General features: G+C 38.1%; 1 protein-coding gene across 5 annotated transcripts in view; it reads right to left on the bottom strand.

The window, feature by feature from the left end:
• Positions 1-20789, bottom strand: part of EPS15L1 (epidermal growth factor receptor pathway substrate 15 like 1) — an 80097-nt gene that overhangs the window by 57007 nt on the left and 2301 nt on the right. For 3 of the 5 annotated variants that reach the window (XM_074939839.1, XM_074939840.1, XM_074939843.1), the window contains exons 2-12: positions 14394-14435; positions 14119-14208; positions 12664-12711; positions 10934-11029; positions 10477-10539; positions 9026-9151; positions 7577-7636; positions 6939-7175; positions 6011-6168; positions 3807-3963; positions 1018-1080 (exon numbers count right to left, since the gene is read on the bottom strand). In XM_074939839.1, the coding sequence (XP_074795940.1) occupies positions 1018-1080; positions 3807-3963; positions 6011-6168; positions 6939-7175; positions 7577-7636; positions 9026-9151; positions 10477-10539; positions 10934-11029; positions 12664-12711; positions 14119-14208; positions 14394-14435 (1140 nt within the window). The remainder of the gene's footprint in view (positions 1-1017; positions 1081-3806; positions 3964-6010; positions 6169-6938; positions 7176-7576; positions 7637-9025; positions 9152-10476; positions 10540-10933; positions 11030-12663; positions 12712-14118; positions 14209-14393; positions 14436-20789) is intronic. The other 2 variants (XM_074939841.1, XM_074939842.1) reach the window with 1 other exon arrangement.

The following is a 20789-nucleotide window of genomic DNA, read 5'->3' as shown; positions in this document are numbered from 1 at the left end:
TTAAAATCAGCATTTCTATTCCTCTGAAAAGTGACAATATTTGAGAGAGAACTGTAAACCGAATCCTCTCAGCTTTCATTGTCTGTTTGACAATCAGGACATCTACAGTATTTAACTATATTTTTAAACAATACACTGCAAAAGGCTTCTAACTACTATGATGAGAAAAATGGGCTTTTTTTCTTTTTAAACAGAAAATATGTGGTATTTTTTTTAGCAGAAACTAGCAACTCAGAATGAAGGAATAGGTGACCTGAGTTCCCAACTTACATGATTTAACATCTTAAGACCCTACTTTGGGAAGATGAGGGATCCTTTGGCATGTATGTTTAGTTGGGGTCAGGTGAGCGTAAGGAAAACCTAGATACTAAGTCTTAGCGTTACTAGACAACAGCTCCCTGTTCTCTAACACTACTCATATTTTCTAAGTACAAACATGCATGGAGACTGCCACTTTACAGCACTGAAACTTGCATTGCTCAGGGTTTTTTTCACACCCCTGAGCGAAGAAAGTTTCAGCACTGTAAGTGGCCATGTAGAGACAAGGCCTTAGACAAATACAGCCCACTAATCAACATGAACAAAAAGTTAATACACTACACTCAGATAAGGTGCAGTTTTTTTCATGCTACATTTAACTACAAACATAGCAAATCAAAAATATGAACCAATGAATTAAAGAATGAGTGGGAAGTTTTAAGGTTCTTGCACCAGGGTATATTTATTGGCAGCAATTTAATGTAAATTACGGACCTAGTAATTTAATATGCCAACATTGAGCTACCTGTCAAAAAAAGTGCTTGAAAAATTAATGGATCTCAGATTGCTGAAGGAGCTCCTACCACTGGGTAAACAGCCAGAAGTGGCAGGTTCAGATTGTAATGACATCACCACACTGTTAGGTGTCATAGGGCACTAGTGCTGAAGAGATGGGGAAAGAGAAAGAAATAAAGAACTCAAAGTTACAACTGGACTACACAAACAAATTTGCATTCTTTGGGGTGCTGAATTACTCACACGACGCATTTCTGTTAGCGCTGAGATCTCAGTTCCTACAGGGGTCAAGTAACCTGATAGAGTCTACAGAAAAAGGATATAGGAGAAATAGAAGAGCTTCAGAGAATGGCAACAAAAATGGTCACAGGCCTGGAAAGATTTCCATTTGGGGAGAGAATGAAAAGATTAAGACTATTTCATTTACAGAAAAAATTGTAAGTGGTGACATGACAAGTGCATTGTATGCATTGGACAAGGGCAATGTGAGTGTCAAGGAGGCCCATAGATGAAGGGTGAAATACATTTGAAACAGATAAAAGGAAATTCTCCCCCTACAATCCCAGAAACACACAATGCTTTGACGACCTGTAGAATTCACTGCTACAAGCTATTGAGATAAAAAGCATAGTAGGATTTAGAAAAGAATTAGACATTTATGTGAATAATGTAGAGTATTTTTAATACAGCTCATTCCACTAATATTTAAAAGGCATAAGGGTTACCCTCATGCTTCAGGGAATAAACCATTAATTGCCAGGAATTAAGAAATAATTTCTCCCATTAACAGGATTTTATACTTTCAAGGAAAGCATCTAGTACTGCCACATTCAGAGACAGGACACCAGACTAACTCAATCATTGATCTGATCTGCTTTGGCAATTCCTACGTTATTTTCATTGTCTTGCACAGGTCCATCTATTTCATATAGGTTCTAATGTCAACTTCTCAAATTCCCTTATTTTCTTTAGTGATCTTCTAATTTCTTAAAACAGGACTTAACATTTTTCTGGTTTCTTCATCCCAGCTGTTTCTATGATAGTTTTCTGTTCATCTTGTAGGACTTCCTTTGTGGCATCTGTGTAAAATTCTTAATCTCAGACTTCATTCAGAGCTATAATTCATGTTTAGACTATTAGTTCTACAAGACCTTCAAATTCAGTATTCAGTCCTCCTTTCTAAGTTTGCTGAGTTTTTCCCTTTCTGTCTCAATGCTCAGCACGGCCACTTCCTACATTTCAGGTCAACTCATTAGGAAGTCCATTTCATTCAAACCAGTTAAAAAAGGGAAAGGGTTTCAAATAAATAAAAAAATAAATATTTAAACAAGAAAGCTTAACTATTATGCTGTAAGATGAGTATGCAGAAAGAAAAATATACCCTATTTCAGAGCTCTTCTGTTTAGCTGTACTATAATGCAAAAAAGTGAGCTACCGTCTGTTTATTTGATGCCTCGTCATCATTTATGATTTCCTAAAGATGTGTGTCAGTCATATCTTCCTGACACCTTGTCCTCTCCTCCTATAGTGTCTGCGATGCTGACCTCTCCTCATACACCAAGAAAGATCCAGAGAAGGAGGAGGAGGATCTCTTTTGGGATCCTTCTCTCATTTCCCACTTTCTGTAGGACTCCCAGAAGCAATGTTCACTGCCACAAGGTTCTGTCCTTGCCTCACCCTTTATTCCCTACTTCTGAGCGACCTCATTCACTCACATGGATTTCATAGACATTCATTTCAATTACAGTACAACCCCTATTTTACAAACTTAACTGTGGATTGAGGAGTTCATAATATTGAAAAATTCATAAAATTTAACATCTGAAAATTACAGTAGATATGGTGCACAAGTACACTATAATATGGTGCATTGCCCTCTTTTTGTCTTTCAAACCATAGCAAAGTGATTTCCAGTGCACTGAAGGCACTGGGATGTGAAGGGCTGTCAACTTGTTCTTCATTGACATTCATTTACATTATGTGGGATTTTTTTCCCCTCTCTAGGGAAAAATGGTTTGTATCACTGGTGCTGGTATGATTAGTGTTCATAAAATTGAAGTTCTACTGTACCATCTTTTCGCCAGTCACTCCCCTCCCCTCCACTTGTTTATTTTTTCCACCTATTGCCTCTCATTGTATGCTAAGATTGTAAGCTCTTTTGGGAAGGGACTCTCTTTATATTGTGTGTGTACAGTGCCTAGCAAAACTGAGCCAAGCTCCCTGGCTGGCGCTTGAAGGTGCTACTGCAACACAAATAATAAATAAATCTACCTCCACTTCACACTCGCCTTCCTCCAATCCCATCTCTCAGTCTCTTTCTATCTCATGACACCTGCCAGATGTCTCACTGTTAAATTTTATGTGGCCAAAATTGAATTTGATTTCACTCCAAAGCACTTCCCCCAGTCCTCTGTTCTCTCTCACTGTTTGACAACACCTCTATCATTCCTGTGCTCAGGCTCGCAATCTGGTAGACATCTTTAATTTCTCCTCTTTCTCTGAGTCTGCAAAATCTAGGCTGTGTCCAAATCATGCCACTTCTTCCTCCACAAGGTCTACAAGATATACTCTTTCCTCTCTGTCCTGACAGAAAAACCTTTGCCCTTGTCTATTTGCTTGACTGTGTCTTTCATTTTGCTCCCACTCCCTCTCCCCTTCTTCCTATCACCACCACTTTTGTGATGAAAGATATATTTTTTAATAAAAATTTTAAACTGGAATTTTTCCAGTCACAAGGTAGGATTCCCTCTGGTAATTGTGAAACTGGCCTCATATTTTTGAAAGCTACCAAGGTAACGGACAACTCATTTAGTAAGAATTTTTACAATTTATAACCAATTCATGAAGCATTTTTTGAAATCTGGAACTCAGTTATAAACAGAAGATAGACAAACATTCTTGCAAGTTAAAGATTCAACAATTCCATGTGTTACAAAATATAAATAAAAAATTAACAGCTCTCAAAGCTAGTTACTTTCAAAGCACATATTGGTCCAGTAGAGCAATATATTTATTAATAACCAATTACTTACCTGTATGGGAGTATTCCTCTCTGCAGGAGGGATCATATCTGCGGACAACACCTGTGGAGGATCAATCCCTTTACTGACCTTCTGTTGAATGAAATACATGGCTAGTGCAAACTGATCTTTGCTTAGCTTTCCCATCTGTCTTGTGTCTGCCAAAGCCCTGTTAGAAATTGGTTATTCTTATCATAAGTCAAAATGTGTTATAAACCAAACAACTATTATTAATACAATGAAATCTGAGATACATATAATTTTATTGTTGTTTCAGCCTCATCAGAGCCCATTTCCTCAGTGGAAAAGTTCTACACGCTGAGCTATGAATGTTTTATTAGATGCACTTAGCTGAATGAAACATCATCGTTTTCTTGGAAAAAATGCCTTTGACTTTTTAGCCAGTTGAGTGATTGGACTGCTAAAATGTTCCCCATTCATGGAATAGCCTAAATGAGTACTGATTGCACTTATGCCACCATTACAGAGACATGATAAGGAGGGTTATGTTTTCAAAGTTTCATAGATCTCTCTGAATGCCTTCCAAGTAGCATCATAGTATCATAGAAATGTAGGACTGGAAGGGACCTTCATAGGTCACCTAGTCCAGGCAGGACTAAGTATTATCTAGATCATCCCTGATAGATGTTTGTCTAACCAGTTCTTCAAAACCTCCAATAACAGAGAGTCCATAACCTTCCTGGATAATTTGCTCCAGCGTTTAACTACCCTTACAGTTAGGAAGTTTTTCCTAATGTCTAGCCTAGATCTCTTTTGCTGCAATTTAAGCCCATTAATTCTTGTCCTGTCCTCAGTGGTTAAGAACAATTTATCACCCTCCTCTTATAACAACCTTTTATACGTGAAGACTGTTATGTCATAAGAACATACGAATGGCCATACTGGGTCAGACCAAAGGTCCATCCAGCCCAGTATCCTGTCTACCGACAGTGGCCAATGCCAGGTGCCCCAAAGGGAGTGAACCTAACAGGTAATGATCAAGTGATCTCTCTCCTGCCATCCATCTCCACCCTCTGACAAACAGGCTAGGGACACCATTCCTTACCCATCCTGGCTAATAGCCATTAATGTCCTTCCTCAATCTTCTCTTCTCCAGACTAAACAAACTCAATTTTATAAATCTTTTCTCGTACATCATGTTTTCTAAACCTTTAATAATTTTTGTCGCTCTCCTCAGGACTTTCTCCAATTTGTCCACATCCTTCCCAAAGTGTGGTTTTTAGAACTGGACACAATACTCCAGTTGAAGCCTTATCAATGCTAAGTAGCATGGAAGAATTACTTCTCATGTCTTGCTTATATCACTCCTACTAATACATCTCAGAATTACTTTTGCTTTTTTTGCAGCAGTATTTCATTGTTGACTCATATTAGTTTGTGAACCACTATAACCCCACATCTTTTTCTGCAGTACTCCTTCCTAGCCAGTCATTTTCCATTTTGTGTTTGTTCAGTTGATTATTCCTTCCTAAGTGTAGTAGTTTGCATTTCTCCTTATTGAATTTCATCCTATTTAATTCAGACCATTTCTCCAGTTTGTTAAAATCATTTTTAATTCTAATCCTGTCCTCCAAAGCATTTGGAACCCCTCCCAGCTTGGTATCGTTCACAAATTTAACAAGTGTACTCTCTTTGCCATTATTCAAATCCTTTATGAAGATATTGAATAGAACTGAATACAGAACAGATCCCTCTGGGACCCCACTCAGTATGCTTTTCCAGCTTGATTGTGAACCATTGATAACTACTCTGAGTATGGTTTTCCAGCCACTTGTGCACCCACCTTATAATAGGTTCATCCAAGCCACATTTATCTAGTTTGTTTATGAGAAGGTTATGTGAGATAGTATCAAAAGCCTTACTAAAGTCAAGATATATCATATCTGATTCCACCCATCCATAAAGCTTGTTACCGCATCAAATAAGAAGCTTTAATCTGAATATGAGAGGAAGGGAAGAAAATTGATTTGGTTGTTCTCCTTGAGAGAATTTATCCTTACTTATAAATGTACGAAATGTTGTTGAGATAGTATGGTAAAAGAAGCCCTACAGCTATGAAGAAGAATAGCAGTGGCAGTCAACAAGGGGATTGCTAGTATCACATTTCTGGATGAAAAATGGTATTTCCTAGAGTCAACTAGCTGAAAAAAAATCAAATGAAAGCAAAATCAAAACAACTGATGATGAATTCTTACCATATATGTGCTAGAAGATTCTGAGACAACCCTGAGTGTATAAAAATATCCTTCACTTCTTGGCCGCTCACATAGCCATCCATGTCCATATCAGTTTTTAAGAAAATTTCATCGTATCGCACCTTATCAGACAATGGTACCACCCAATTCACAGATGGCTGAAAAACAAAAAGGTTTTTTTTACTTTAGCCAAAACCAAACACAATCTTTATTAATACACTGAGGGCTCACCTGTGCATAATTCTGAGTACCCTGAACGCCCACAGAAATTGAGAGGTGCACAACATATTGTAGGATCAAGCCTATAAAGAGTCCACTGACATTTCCCTTCACTTCATTAACCTATCAAGATTAATATTGTATGTGACCATCTCACAAATACTGAGAAACAGAATGTTCATAAACTGGGTACATTCTTCCTACTTATAAAAATCATAGAATCATAGACTATCAGGGTTGGAAGGGACCTCAGGAGGTCATCTAGTCCAACCCCCTGCTCAAAGCAGGACTGATCCCCAATTAAATCATCCCAGCCAGGGCTTTGTCTAACTTACTAATTTAGAGACTTACTAACACTCCAGACAGGTGTGCTTATTGACAGTACTCTTCACTGCAACTCAGGAGATCCATACTGGAGTCCAGGGCGCACATCCATCCCTACACTGCTGCTAGGGCTGATGCAGGGACAAGCTCCCACTTTTGCGAGCCCAACCTACTGGTCATGCCAGTAAGATTCATACTAAAAGAGAATTCACCCTTTAACATTCAGCTCTCCCCACATCCTGTGACATCATTTGTTTTCAAAACATAAAATACTTTCTCTCAAAAAAGTGTTTTCCTTGGAAAGAAAAGTGATCCAGCAAAAAGTCATTTCACTGTTTTGCACAGTTCATCACAAAGGATATAAAAATTAACGTGAGATGTGTACCTGTGTTTGCTTGATGCTGTGTTTGGGTGACAAACTTCCTGTGCTATTCAGGCTGTTTACACTGCCATGGGATGGGGTAGAACGAAGGCTATCTTTAGGTGGAGGACTTGCAGGAAGAACAGGAACTGCACCAGGAAAAACTGGCGTCTTCTTTCTTTTGGAAGGTGGTATAAGTGGGGGGGGTAATACTGAGGGAACTGGCTCCTTCTCAAGAGCTCTATATACCAAATGCATTGCCTGTAAAGGCAAAAGGTAAAAATATCTGTAACACACCAACGAAGAGAGGAACACACAACAAAAAGTTTCCAATGGTAAGTGTCCAAAATACTAGAGAGAAGGAGGTAAACATGATAAGAGAAAAGATCAGAAATACAGGTTAGAGCAGAGCTGTACAGGACTTTGAATGCAGGACAAAACATTTAAACTTGATACTCTGGGCAAGGGAGAGCCAGAGGAGGGTTTCAAGGAAGAAGACCATTTTAGTGGCTGTAATTTGAATGATCTGGAGTACGGCACAGTGTGAATAATGAGCAGCCAGAAAGGAGGAGTTTGCAATGCTCAAGACTAAGTTCAAGGAAGCAATAACACCTATACATTGCTTTGTCAAACTTTTAATGAATTCAGAATTTAAAACCTACCACAGCAAATTCATCCTTGTCCAGGTGTCCATCTTTGTCAATATCACTGAGATCCCAGACCTACAGTATTTGACAAAAATTAAAGTTGAAGAACATGTTACAACCAATTTTATTAAAGTATAAGTTAATAAGTAGGTTAGAAAACATTAAATGTTTTAAGAATGTTAATGCCCTCTAGAAATTTGAGGTGCATTTTCTGAAGATCATATTAGTTATGGTAATATACATGGAAGTATATGTTTGGGGCTGACAAGAGGCATAAAGGGATACAAAGTCTCATCTGCTCTAGCACTTATACTTCAGCCTATGTCATCATAACTAATATGATTATGATGGAGAGGCTGTGTGGTACCGTGGAGAGGAGACAGGATGGGGATGCAGGAGACGTGGGCTCTATTTCCCAGCTCTGGCATAGATTGCTGTGTGACTTTAAGCAAGTCTCTTTATCTTCTTGTGGCTGTTTCCTTTCCCACATTTTATCTGTCTTGTCTATTTAAACTGTAAGCTACCTGGGGCAGGACTGTTTCATTTATATAGAGCCTAGACATCACCAAAAAAGAAATAATAATACTAAGTCTGAAGCCTTTTAACACCAAGTGCAGCATAATGTTCAAGTGCAAGATTAAACAAATCACTTTTCATTCACATCAAGGCAAAGAAGGAAGTGGTCTTTCATGGTCAGAATGAAAGCATATTTCAGGAGAGATGGGGCTCATGCTGAACTAGTTGGAACCCAAATTTGGCCCTGGCACAGAACACTTCTCTGTGGACCAGTGTATATAATTAAGAATATGGCTGAAAAGAAAAGAAAAGAAAAACTGTTTAGGGATGTTTACTGCATGTATTACATATTTGTGAGGGAAGCCCCAGAAGTTCAAAGCTATTGCTCAAAAATAGTACAGAATGTGTAACAAAAGTACAATGCAACACTATTTAAAACCCTTGGTTTACTGATGCTTTCACAGAACAACCTGTTCCAGAGTACAGCATGATAGCTGGAGTTTATATTTACAGTTGGTTTAATAGCTCCTAGTTAGGAAAAAAAAGCTAGTAGGATATAATGCCCTAAAAGGCATTATTGCTTAGGTGAGGACAGCTTTTCTAACCAAGAGGCATTCACTTTCCTTTTAAACTGACTTGCTTTTCAATTTAATAATTTTTAAATTCAAGTTCTTGGTCTTGAAAGAATACAAGACAAATTACGCTGGTCCAGCCTAGGGCCAAGTTTTTTTGTTGTTTTGCTTTTAAATGGATTATTTATTTAAGTGTCTAAATAATGGTTTAGAGAGCGTAACTTTAGGCAGCCATTTTTTAAAAATCTTGGCCTAGATCTGAACTATTGCTTCCATTTAAAGTAATGTTGTTATGATGAGTTATATTACATATTTAATTTCACTAGAAAGAGAAGTTACATTAAAAAATGGTTAGGAAAATTTGCCGCACACTTACCCTTCCTAGGATATCAAGAGGTAGCTTTGAGTTCATCAGTACTGGTTTTACTTTGTCTCCTGAAAGTAAACCATTTACTGGCAAAAGGCTTTCAAAAATACCATCAAATTTTGCTTTTTCTTCCACCTAGTTGGTAAGAAATAGCCTGAATAAGTAAAAAAGTGTGCCTGTGTGAGTGTCGAAAATTAAATCTTGCAAGAAACTAAGTGACTGGTCAGTAATTTATCATTTTAACTTCCTAGTTTCCCAGCACACACCTGCATGCTATATCCTAAACACTGTGCTGTATTTTGATGTAAAACTCATGGAACAGGCTTTAGGACCTTATTTTTCTCAGTATGAAAACAAGCTTTCTGGAAATTACAGGACTGGGTTACAATATGCATCTCTCTAGTGTTCTAGAAAGACAAAGCATTTTGATTCACATATTGGTGCCCAGATTTTAAGTTATGAAACTTTCAGAGATCATTTACACTACTAAGAAGTGTTACTTCCAAAGATTTTGCTTTCTACATTATAATATAATATACAAACTAGAAACCTTTATTTAAATGATTTGATAATTTAAATTTTCTACAAGCAGAAATTTTATTTTACATTTATAACATAAAATTAGAAAATTAAGTTATAAATATAGGATATGTAGCAAAAATTACTGTTTTCATTAGACCATACAGCAGGCACCAAAGAAATCATAATCTTAGAAGGTTGTGGGTTCAAGTTCCAAACTAATACTTGGGGATGGGATTGGTGAAGTGCTTCATTGTTCTTTAGATCAGTGGTTCTCAAAGCTGGTCCGCTGCTTGTTCAGGGAAAGCCCCTGACGGGCCGGACCGGTTTGTTTACCTGCCACGTCCGCAGGTTTGGCCGATCGCGGCTCCCACTGGCCACGGTTCGCCGCTCCAGGCCAATGGGGGCTGCAGGAAGCGGCGTGGGCCAAGGGACGTGCTGGCCGCCCTTCCTGCAGCCCCCATTGGCCTGGAGCGGCGAACCGCAGCCAGTGGGAGCCGCGATCAGCCGAACCTGCGGACGTGGCCGGTAAACAAACCGGTCCAGCCCACCAGGGGCTTTCCCTGAACAAGTGCGGGGGACTGGCTTTGAGAACCACTGCTTTAGATCAAACATTAACTCAAAGTGCCTTCTGCTCTGACTCTGGCAGATAGGCATAAGATAAAAATCTTAAAGCATAACCCTCATGTCCTGGACAATGCTTCTTACAAATATTATACCAAATGCTGACAGAGGCTTGTAACAATACTTATATCAAATATAGAAATATATAAAAATCCATATTCAGTACTGTGTAATGTTCACATGTCTGCTTCAATAAAGGAAGGTGTTCCAAAGTAGGAAGTATGTTCTCTTGGTAAAATTAATCTATCAAACACAGCTGCCAGAAACAGAATTTACGTTTAAAGAATGGATTCAAATGTACTGTCTTGTACACTTACCCTAACGGCCCAGTGAGCCTCTGTTGAAGGAGGTGTGATCAATAAGGGACTGCTAGTGTCATGCTAAAATGAAAAAAATAAATATGTTTATGCACATGTAGCTTTCTCTTTAATATTTAAATGTTTTACATATGGGTATTGATATGAAGTATTTCACTTGTTATACTGAAAAGAAAAACAAACTCTTGCATATCTTAACCAAATAACAAAAACTTTAAATGTCATATTATTATTATTATTATTATTTATTTGTATTATTGTAGCATCTAAAAGCCTAGTCACTAACCAGGACCTCATTGTGCTAGGCGCAGTACAAACACAGAACAAAAAGACAATCCCTGACCCAAAGAGTTTACAGTTTATGTCCTGTAACTATTATGAGACTAATTTGTAAAGTAGAAAAGATTTCCCAAGTTTTCATTTTAAGTTTCAGTTCTAAACTTAAAATATCACTTACAAATTTAGGAGGTGGTATAGTCAAGTTTAGATTGCTCAAGTTAACATCATGGCCATTCTGTGCACATGCTACGAGTCGCAATGCAACATAGAAACCCTACAAATTCAAACACAACAAGTAAATGCAGGGCATTCTGTTAATAAAAACAAGCAATCTAACTCACTGTTTATAAGCAGGATAATCAGTATATTGTTTTTAATGATACTATGCAGATACCATTGCTTAAATGATGAAACCACTTTTGAGGAGATGTTGAATTAGTTGCTCTCACACTCCCACCCCTTCCATTCATTTCTACCTTTATATATTTCTACAGCTGGGTTTTTAAAGAAAAGAAAAGGAGACTTTGCAACAACTTTATGTACAGCCTTTTTGGCTTAAGGAAAGAAACCCAATCAATTGTATACATTCTAAAAAACGTTTTCCCACAATTAAACCATTGTTGCCAAACACTTTTTCTTAAAAATGAACTAAGTTTTTGTTTAACAATCCCAAACCCCACAACCTGCAAAAGCTATTTAATATCCCAAATCATTAACAATATATGGGTAGACTTAGCCATTACATTTTAAAACAAAATTTGAAAAGCCGTTCTTCATTCATTTATTTGTCAAATCCTGAGTTCACGTTTTGTATCTTTCTTCCAAAAACTGATACCATTACAAACACCCATAGGAGCTGCCAGCATACAGTTGCATTCCCTGTTCTGCCTTTGCAATGGAAACACACAATCCTGAACTCAAGATCTGGCAAGTAAGTTATAGAAATTGCTTTTTAAATATATTTTAATGTATGTATTTGTCATTTAAGCTTAAATGGTCTGTTGGTGATTTGTGATATTAAATAATTTTTAAAACTTTTTCTTAATACTTTGAAGTTCACCTTCAATTTTTTTTTAAATTTCTTGGACTTTAATCATATCAAAATATTGTCAAATGCCCATATTTGCTACAGTATTTGATTAGTTTATTTTCATAATTTTTGTTAACCACAAATACCTAGAGTATTTGTAATAAATTGTGACAGAGTGCTGAGAATCAGCAGCCAAACCAGCACTCTGTAAGTCCAATTTGTTTTTCCCAGTGAAGGGCCTGATTGAGGGAAGCAGGGGCTAATTACTAGATCAGTCTAAGCTCACGGAGCTAAGGAGCTATTTATTCACTAACTGGAAGAGTAGAAAGGCACAGGAAAGAAGTGTAAGGGAGAAATGAGAGAAAGAGAAAGGGTTGGAGAGGATAGGCAGGGCCAGGGTAAAGGGAGATCTCTGCGTGGATGATGTTTGTATGTCACTGTAAACAAGAGTTGCTGCATGGGACTGTAAATGGGTGGTTGTTGAGATAAACACAAATAAACTACATGTCGGTGTTTACAAACTGGAGGTATTAGAGCCATTTGAATGAGAAGACAGTAGAAAAGGACTGCGCCCTGTCACACGTGCATTTATTTTTTCAAATAAGAAATGACAGAAAAATATAATAAATAATTAATGGAAATATCTCCAGATTATCCATATTAAATCATTTTAATTAAATTAGTTTAGAATAGTAGATACATATCTGGGTATGAGAAGCACTGAAAAAGGCCTTTAGGCAGTAAAGCATGTAAGCACATGCGTAACGTCAATGGAACTTAAGTACTATCCTGAATCAGGATGCTTTCCTGAATCAGGGCCAAAGTGTGTATGGTTATATGATAGATTTATGTTCATGTTCACTGCACATTTTATATACCTGTTTATCCAAGTACCCTTTACCCTCTGGGTCAGCCAAATCCCATATCTGTGGAAATAAAAATCATGATAACATGTATTTTTGTAAGTAATTTATCTTGGAAAGCTCAAATAGAAAACATTAGTACTTGAATTGTTTGTTTTATATTTCAACATTTGAACTGCAAATTTGCTTTAAAAATTTTAAACCTCAAATTGTTGTATATGTAAAAAAGAAAGAAAGTGCTCTTTATTTTAAAATCAAATCCTTCTTCACATAAAACCAGATGCAAACTCCACTGAAGTAAATGGGAGTCTGTCCATTACCTTTAATGACCTTTGGATCAGGCCCTTACGTCCTACAGTCTGAATTTCTCTTGCATTAGAGATCACATCATAACCAACATACAGAGAACAGTGATCTAGCATTTTCCTGCACTCCCTAGCCTGCAGTTGTAGAGAGGAGCCCCCACTCCCTTCCAATAATCCTGAACTCATGACAGATAAGTCATGGAGGAAAGTGAAGGAGAAACAGATTTTCTAATATTTTGTTTTAAAATTAGTAATTTAAAATCTTATTGTGTAATCTCTAATCAATCACTGTCATCTTTAATTCATTCCTCATCACAGCTAGTCTCTTTCTCTCTCAATAGGTTCTTATATCACCCTTATCACCATGGTATCTAAGCACCTTCCAGTAGTCCAATAAATGATGTGATTAACTGGTTACTTCTCTTTTACATATCTTCAGAATCTACACTTTTTTCATAGCCTCCACTATTAAAACTTTTATCCAATCCCTGGCCATCTCCCACCTTGATTACTGTAACAATCTCTTGTCTGGCCTCACAGAATCACACCTCTCCCACCCCTGTCTGTCCACATTTTCCTCCTCCACTGCTTCCTACACAATTCCCCCTCTTTGGATCCCTGCATTGGTGGATTCCTGTCTCTTCCCTTCATTTTCAGTTTCCTTTTCCTTATCCATATATCTCAATATCTCTGTTCCCAGTTCCCCTTACTGCTACTTACATTCTTCTCAATCATCTTGTCTGACTGCTTACTCCCTTTGTCTCCTCTTCCTACTCTAACCTTTGTGCCTTCTAAGATGCTGTCTCATGTGCACAGAACAGACTCATTGACAAGGCGTTCGCTCTTCAAGCAATTCTTTATATGACCTTATTATTAATTATCCCCTCATCTTCCTTATACTGAACTGTTTTATCTTGTGTGTTATAAACTTTTTGGGGCTCTTAAAATATCCACAGAAGCAGAGCTTTAGTCAGTGCAACCAAGGGAGTAACAACCAATCTACAGGTACCTGGAGTTCAGAAAAATCAGAGGTGCACTGTATTGCACACTCTCTCTAGCAAACCACATCCACATTCACTCAATACCAGCTGTGATCATAATGCACAGAAAAAATACTGTATAATGTATATGTATCCCCATATAAATGCACACATACTTAACTTACTTTTCCAAGGATAATGTCTGGAAGACCTGATTTTTTAAGGAACAGTGCAGCTTCACTAGCCCCAACTCTTCCTGTGTATGTTGGATCTACCTGGAAAACAAAAATTAACTGACTTAAGTATGTCAGCTACAAAAGCAAAAGTGGAGAATGGAGGTTCTCCTGTCCCTTAACCACCCAATAATAGAGCAATATTACCACACAGCAGAGGGAACACTGCAAGAAACTAGACTCACAAAGGGGGAAAACAATTAAAAAAAAAAGTATTAAAAACATACCTGTTTGTAATAAGTCTCATACAATGGATTCCCAGTGGAAAGCTAAAAAACAAAAAGGGTTGGTGGGTGGGATAAAAAATGAGAAAAGCAAAAATGGACCATGATCAAACATATTCCACTTTCAGGGAATGTCAAAAAAGCACATCCTGATATGAAACAAATTAATTTAAATTATTATTTCAGTATCACTAATATTACATATTTAAAATACAAAAACATATATTATGATATTGTTACAAATTTAACGCCTTAAAGTTCTGAATCTAAAAATTAGGGTTTTGATTGTATTGTTAATTGGACACACAACATGCTTACAGAAAGCTCTCAACAATAAAGTTTAATATTCATATTTAACCCTGATCCTGAGTTACAGAAGTCTGCCTGCATGAACCCATTTTGCAGAATTGGGATACAGAAACATAAGTTTGGGATAAACATATGCAATGTAACCAAATTAACATTACCATGAGAACTGTAACACCAGTGACTTGAGAGTTTAGATTTTTTTTTAACATTAACGTTCTGTTATTCAAAAGCAGCAAACAGTATTAAACCGTGTATAGCTTCTCCCCCCCTCCACAGCCTTCCCAACACTTAAAGTCATTGTGATGGGATGGATGAGGCCTTATGAGCCTGCCACACCCCGGCACAGAAAAGGGCAGTAGAGAGGTCTACATCGGCTGTGTGGGAAGTAGCCAATCAAGCCAAGCAGGTCAGTATAAGAAGAGCTGCAGGTCTAGCATGAGTTTAGTTCCCTGTTAGAGCTGGAGGAGAGTGGATGGTGCTCCAGCTTGGCTGCTAGGACTCCATAAAGACAAGGCCCTGAGGTAAGGATGAAGAATGTATGGCAACCATAGGAAAGTGGCCCAGAGAATTATAGCAGTAACCTAGTTTATTTAAAGGGACATTGTGAATGGCTGCTATCTATAGGGCCCCTGGGTGGGACCTGGTGTAGAGGCTGGTGTTGGTCTCTACCCACCCTCCACAAAAAAAGTGGCCTGAACTTTGAGGCACCCCAGAAGTGGAACTGAACTGTAGTAGCCCAGCTGAAGAACTGGGCCAGAAAGGCCCTGAGAGGGTGAAGACACTGCCTCCAGGGAAGGAGCCCTAGGGTGCTGCTCTAGTCTGGAACAGGGACAAATGGAGAAACATTAAAAGTATGAAGTCAAACACTCAAAAGTTAGGAAAAGCCAGAATTAAATTACCTCTGAAATCTTAATTCAGCCCTCCTGTTTGTAATTATGTAGGTGTTTAAAAAAAGCAAACTGAAAAAAACAGAAATTCCATCATGTGGAGTCATAGGTAGCACTCTCACTGGTCATCAGTAGGGCTGAAACTTTGCACACCACAGACCTCTCAAGCTAGAGGTTCTTGTCAACTGCTGGAAATAGCCCACCTTGATTATCACTACAAAAATTCCCCTCCCCCCCTCCTGCTGGTAATAGCTCACCTTACCTGATCACTCTTGTTACAGTGTGTATGGTAACATTGTTTCATGTTCTCTGTATATGTAAATCTCCCCACTGTATCTTCCACTGAATGCATCCGATGAAGTGAGCTATAGCTCACTTCAAGCTTATGCTAAAATAAATTTGTTAGTCTAAGGTACCACAAGTACTCCTTTTCTTTTTGTGGATACAGACTAAGATGGTTGCTAATCTGAAAAGAGTAAGTGATAGCATTAATAAGTTGACATCCTCTTCACGGATCTGTCACTAGTGGAGGATGAGACCCATTTTGCAAAGGGGTTTCCACAAAAATTTATGACTGCAGAGGAACAGAGACTCAATCTTTGGCTCATTCCAAATTTTGGAGGGGACTGACCCTTCTGTTCCTGTTCCCCCACGCCTAACACATTCTGTCACATCCCCTCCACCCTGTCCCTGTACTGTCTCTCTCCCATCAGCTTCTTGTCCTAGTCTCCTCACCTAGTCCATTCCAGTCTCCACCTCTGAGGGTCTTCATGCTAGTCCATGTCTCCCCTCCAGGCTGTCCTAGTGAATCTTCCCTCCCCAGGCTCATTGCCCAGCCAGTGTCTGTCCAACTCAGCTCCCAGATCTCCTCCCCTTAGGTCACAATCCTAAATCTTCCCCTTGCCAGACTCTTTGTCCCAATCTGCTCTCTCTGCCACACCTGCCCCTCCTCCATAGGTCTGGCTTATTCTCTCTCTATTCTAATCAAGCTGTTTCCTCCTCAATGCTGCCCGAGTGCCTGTTCCCCAGAGGGAACATTGAGAGAACAAGAGAGAGTCTCCATAGTCTCAGTTCTGGTGGTCTGTGACTTGCAACAACTGGCAGGAAAGTCCTGCTCAGCCCATGTAGTCCTGGGTTGGCACATGCTTGGTACAGACAGAATATTCAAAGAATCTAGAGTCCAATCTCTACTGTGCATATGCAAACTTAGATTTCCCCCCCCCGCAGAGTCTTATAAGATGGCTAAACTTGGGCTTTTATTTTTCCCCATGGGAATAGCAAAAGGTTCATCCCTGACACAAAGGCAACCCCTTGCCAAAATTTCAAGCTCCTGGAGGCACACTAGCACTACAGCTTCTCAAGAAAACAGTAAGCTAGTGCAGTTTTTTGTTTTATAATCATGGGCAAAATGACATTTTCCCCTACATTTCCTCAGAAATGGCTGAACCATTTTTGTTGAAAATTTCTTAATATGCAGGCTGAGGCAGATACTTGATATGGGAAATTCTAAGCCAAATATTTAAAAATTGGCAAAGATATAGGCAATTGAAAACAGGGTCTTATAAGGGGAAATGTCAGGTAACCTGAAGTATAGGCGGAGCTGGAAGCACTGCCTGTAATTATGCACATGGGTGTGCGCACATGTCTTGTGTCTTAACAGAATCAGAAGCAAGTGCTTGATGTGCAATTAGGAAGGGAAGAATCCTGGCTTTCCAACAGTACACAGTTCCCATTCTGAGTTATGATTGGTGCACAGCTGAATATTGCTCATCCTTCACTTTGACCATTTTTGGAGGTGTCTGTGCATATTTGTGGAAAGATGGAAATGGTCTGTATCAATTTTTCTTTGGCAAGCTAATAGAAATCCATGGGGAGATGAAATAGTTGGCAGAGTGCTCATGAGGTAAAAAATACATAATTAAATTTATCAAAGGGTATCACCACCACTTTCTGTTTTGATATAGCATTGAGATTTGATTTTATATGCATGCTTTTAGGCCCTGATCCTGTGAACACTCATGTACATTCTTAACTTTAAACACCAGAAAGCCCTACTGATTTAAAATTAATGCAACTATTCACGTGCTTAAAATTAAGCACATGCTGTTTTGCAGAACTGGAACCTTAGACTGTATAAAACAGAAGGTACAATGTAACAAACCTTCATTTACTGGGAACATTACTTATATATTATAAGCACCTCACATTTTTGCATTCTGTATAAACAACAAAAATTCAGCTCATTTGTGTCAACATTTAAATGTTGACACAAATCACTTATGTCTAGTCTTATTCTGGATGCCTCCATGTAAGGATACTTAAATTATATTACATTCCCCACCCCCCATTCTTTTGTATTCCATTTTGGTGGGTTTTTACTTAATGACTTGCCAAAATATTTTGAAGTAAATGTAAAAATTCAAGGTTCTTTCATTTCCTCTACAATTATATGTATTCCCTTAAATAAAATTGTAATGCATTGACAGCTCTGTATAGGCAAAACATCTTTTCCAAGGAAACTAAACACTGTTAACTAATTAATTAGAAAATGTAGTAATGCTGAAAGAACTACATCCTGTCCATAGTAAGAAGACTTATTATTTCAGTAACATGTACAAATTGCATTAAAAAGAGAATACCAAAAGAACTTGGAACAACAATCTCCCAAACATCAAAGGAGACGTGCAACTAACCATATAAAAGCAGCATTTCTAGTATGGTAAATATCTGAGACTTGCCATATGGGGTACATTTTATGAATCCACTTTAAAACTGTTTTACCTACTTTATTAGATGAGTCTTTAGCAAGTACTATATTTACCAAGTTCTAAGAGAGAAGTTCCCCTCTGAAGTCTAAGATATCACAAATGGTAGCTTGATATGAAAGGCCAGAGTCTAATCAGATTTAAATTGTAAACATCCATACAGATCACAAAAACTTCTAGTATGGTATTTATACACTAGTGGGTTTTCTTTTAGATGCTTGTCAGCCATATTGTTTATCAGATCAGAAATGCTTTATCACAATTAGGGTGATTATAGGGAAAAAATGCTACCCTAAAGTTTAAGCAAAAGCATGAAAGCAAAGTGCCTCCACAAGGACAGTCCTTTGCTTCCTTTGTATATTTTTGTTTAGAATGAATTAATAGATGGAATGCTTGCCATCTTTCACTTAAATTCTGTCTTATCCATCTGGGGTATGTGTGACTACAGCCTTGTTGCAACCACAGCCAACTTTGGAATTCTTTCTTTGCTAGCAACTTAGCAAGAATACAAATTAGCAACAGTGACAAACATATTTGGGGCCAATCAGGGCTCTGCTCTGTGCCCAAAAAAGGGCTAGAAAGCAACACTCTCTCCCATAAGGCACTTGGTAAATTGTGTTGTACAACCAATTATGTTTCCAGTGTTTTGTCACACTTTGAGGAATTATATCAAACGTTTTCTCTTTAAAAAGACCCACGTTATTTCTTCAGAGCGCTAAAATGTGTCTAAAGTAATTTACTCTGAGCATGCTGATTGATACCTACTGTTTGAAGACTTAAGTCCACTGGAGTTTCACTCTGCTATTCTTAAAAGCAGCGCAAAATATGGTTTCTTTTAACTTATTACTCATGGCCAGTACATGGAACACTTGAGTTTGTATGGCACAGTAAGTTGTGTAAACAATATCAAACAACTATTTTGCAAAAGTCTGACTTCTGAACAGATTCATCAAGGTAACTAGGTCTGTTTCTCCCACAATGATCGTTACACACAACTTGTCAGACTTCAAGAGCAAGTGTTACTTGACTTTATATCAAACCCATTTCAGCAAGTTGCTTGAGCTTTTAAAGCTTTATACAAGAGAACATGGATTTCAGGGGTGAAATTTAAAAGTGAAGTAGAAACATTTTAGAAAATATTAAAAGCTATGTGAAGCCAGAGAGGATTATGTTGCAAAGACCACATGGATCTATGTATCCAAGCAAAGTCCCACAAACTGCAAGAGAAGATAGAACCCTGAGCCTGGGACTTGGGGGGAGGGAAGACTTAATAAATAACTATAAAGTGGAAACATTTTATTAGTTACTTATTTGGGTTCTGGAGCTCCCAGTTAACTGTAAACCTTCTTGCTGACAAATACCAGGAATGTGTAATGCCATTAGTAATATCTAGTGCCTTCCTCACTTGAAATCTAGATCAAATTTGCCTATAAATATTCAAATACACTTGGAAGATTAATGACAGTTGTCATTCTAAATACATGACTGACCTAATGCAAGTGGTGAAGACAAGGTTTCACTTTAAAGACATTGGGTAGATTTATCCCTTCCTAGGAAATCACTTAGGTAATGTCTGCAAAGTGCTTTGCAGACAGAAAGGACTATGTAAGCACCAAATTGCTGCCATGATTAAGAATTTAGGTAAGCATATAATGGCAAGTGGCTTATTACAGACCATCAAATCAACAAGAGGAGCTGGATGAGGCATTTATAAAACAAACCAATCTCCAAAGCACAAGACTAGGAAGTAATGGGAGACTTTAATTACGCAGACATCTGTTAGAAAAGTAATGCAGTTGTTGGAATGTATTGGACACATTCTTGTTCCAGAAAGAGGTGGCGGTAACCAGGGGACAGTTCTTTTAGACTTGATTCTGACCAACATAGAGAAACTGGTAGCAAATCTGAAGGTGAAAAGCAATTTGGGTGAAAGTGATCATGAAATAAACTTCAGGATTCAGGAAAGGAAGGAGTGAGCAGTGGAATAAGGTCAGGGACTTAAACTCCACCCCACTTTAACAAACTCAAAGAACTGGTAGGTAAGGCCCATGGCGGGGGAGAGAATTCAGGATGGCTGGCAATTTCTCAAGGAGAAAATATTAAAGGCATAACTGCAAATTATTCTGAGGCAAAGGAAAGCTGGGAAGACTAGTGAGAGGCCAATATGGGTCTCAGGAGCTCTTTATGTAGGATTCCTTTTTGAGTGTCAGGTCATTAAAGTGGAAACATAGACAAATTGCTAAGGAGGAGTACAAAGGAATAGTACAAGCCTGTAGGAACAAAATGAGTTACCTGTAGCAAGGGACATAAAAGGCAGGCAGAGGGCTCTTTAAATAGGAGCAAGAGATGAATAAAAGCATAGGTTCTCTATTTTGCAGGGAAGGAGAGCTAATAAGTTAAAACTGATATCAAAGCTGAGGTGTTTAATGCCTATCTTG

The sequence above is a fragment of the Natator depressus genome, chromosome 25, assembly GCF_965152275.1.
Source record: "Natator depressus isolate rNatDep1 chromosome 25, rNatDep2.hap1, whole genome shotgun sequence".
In the NCBI taxonomy this organism is placed as follows: domain Eukaryota; kingdom Metazoa; phylum Chordata; order Testudines; family Cheloniidae; genus Natator; species Natator depressus.
The sequence above is the reverse complement of the archived record's forward strand: the minus strand, read 5'-3'. Positions and strand labels throughout refer to the sequence as shown.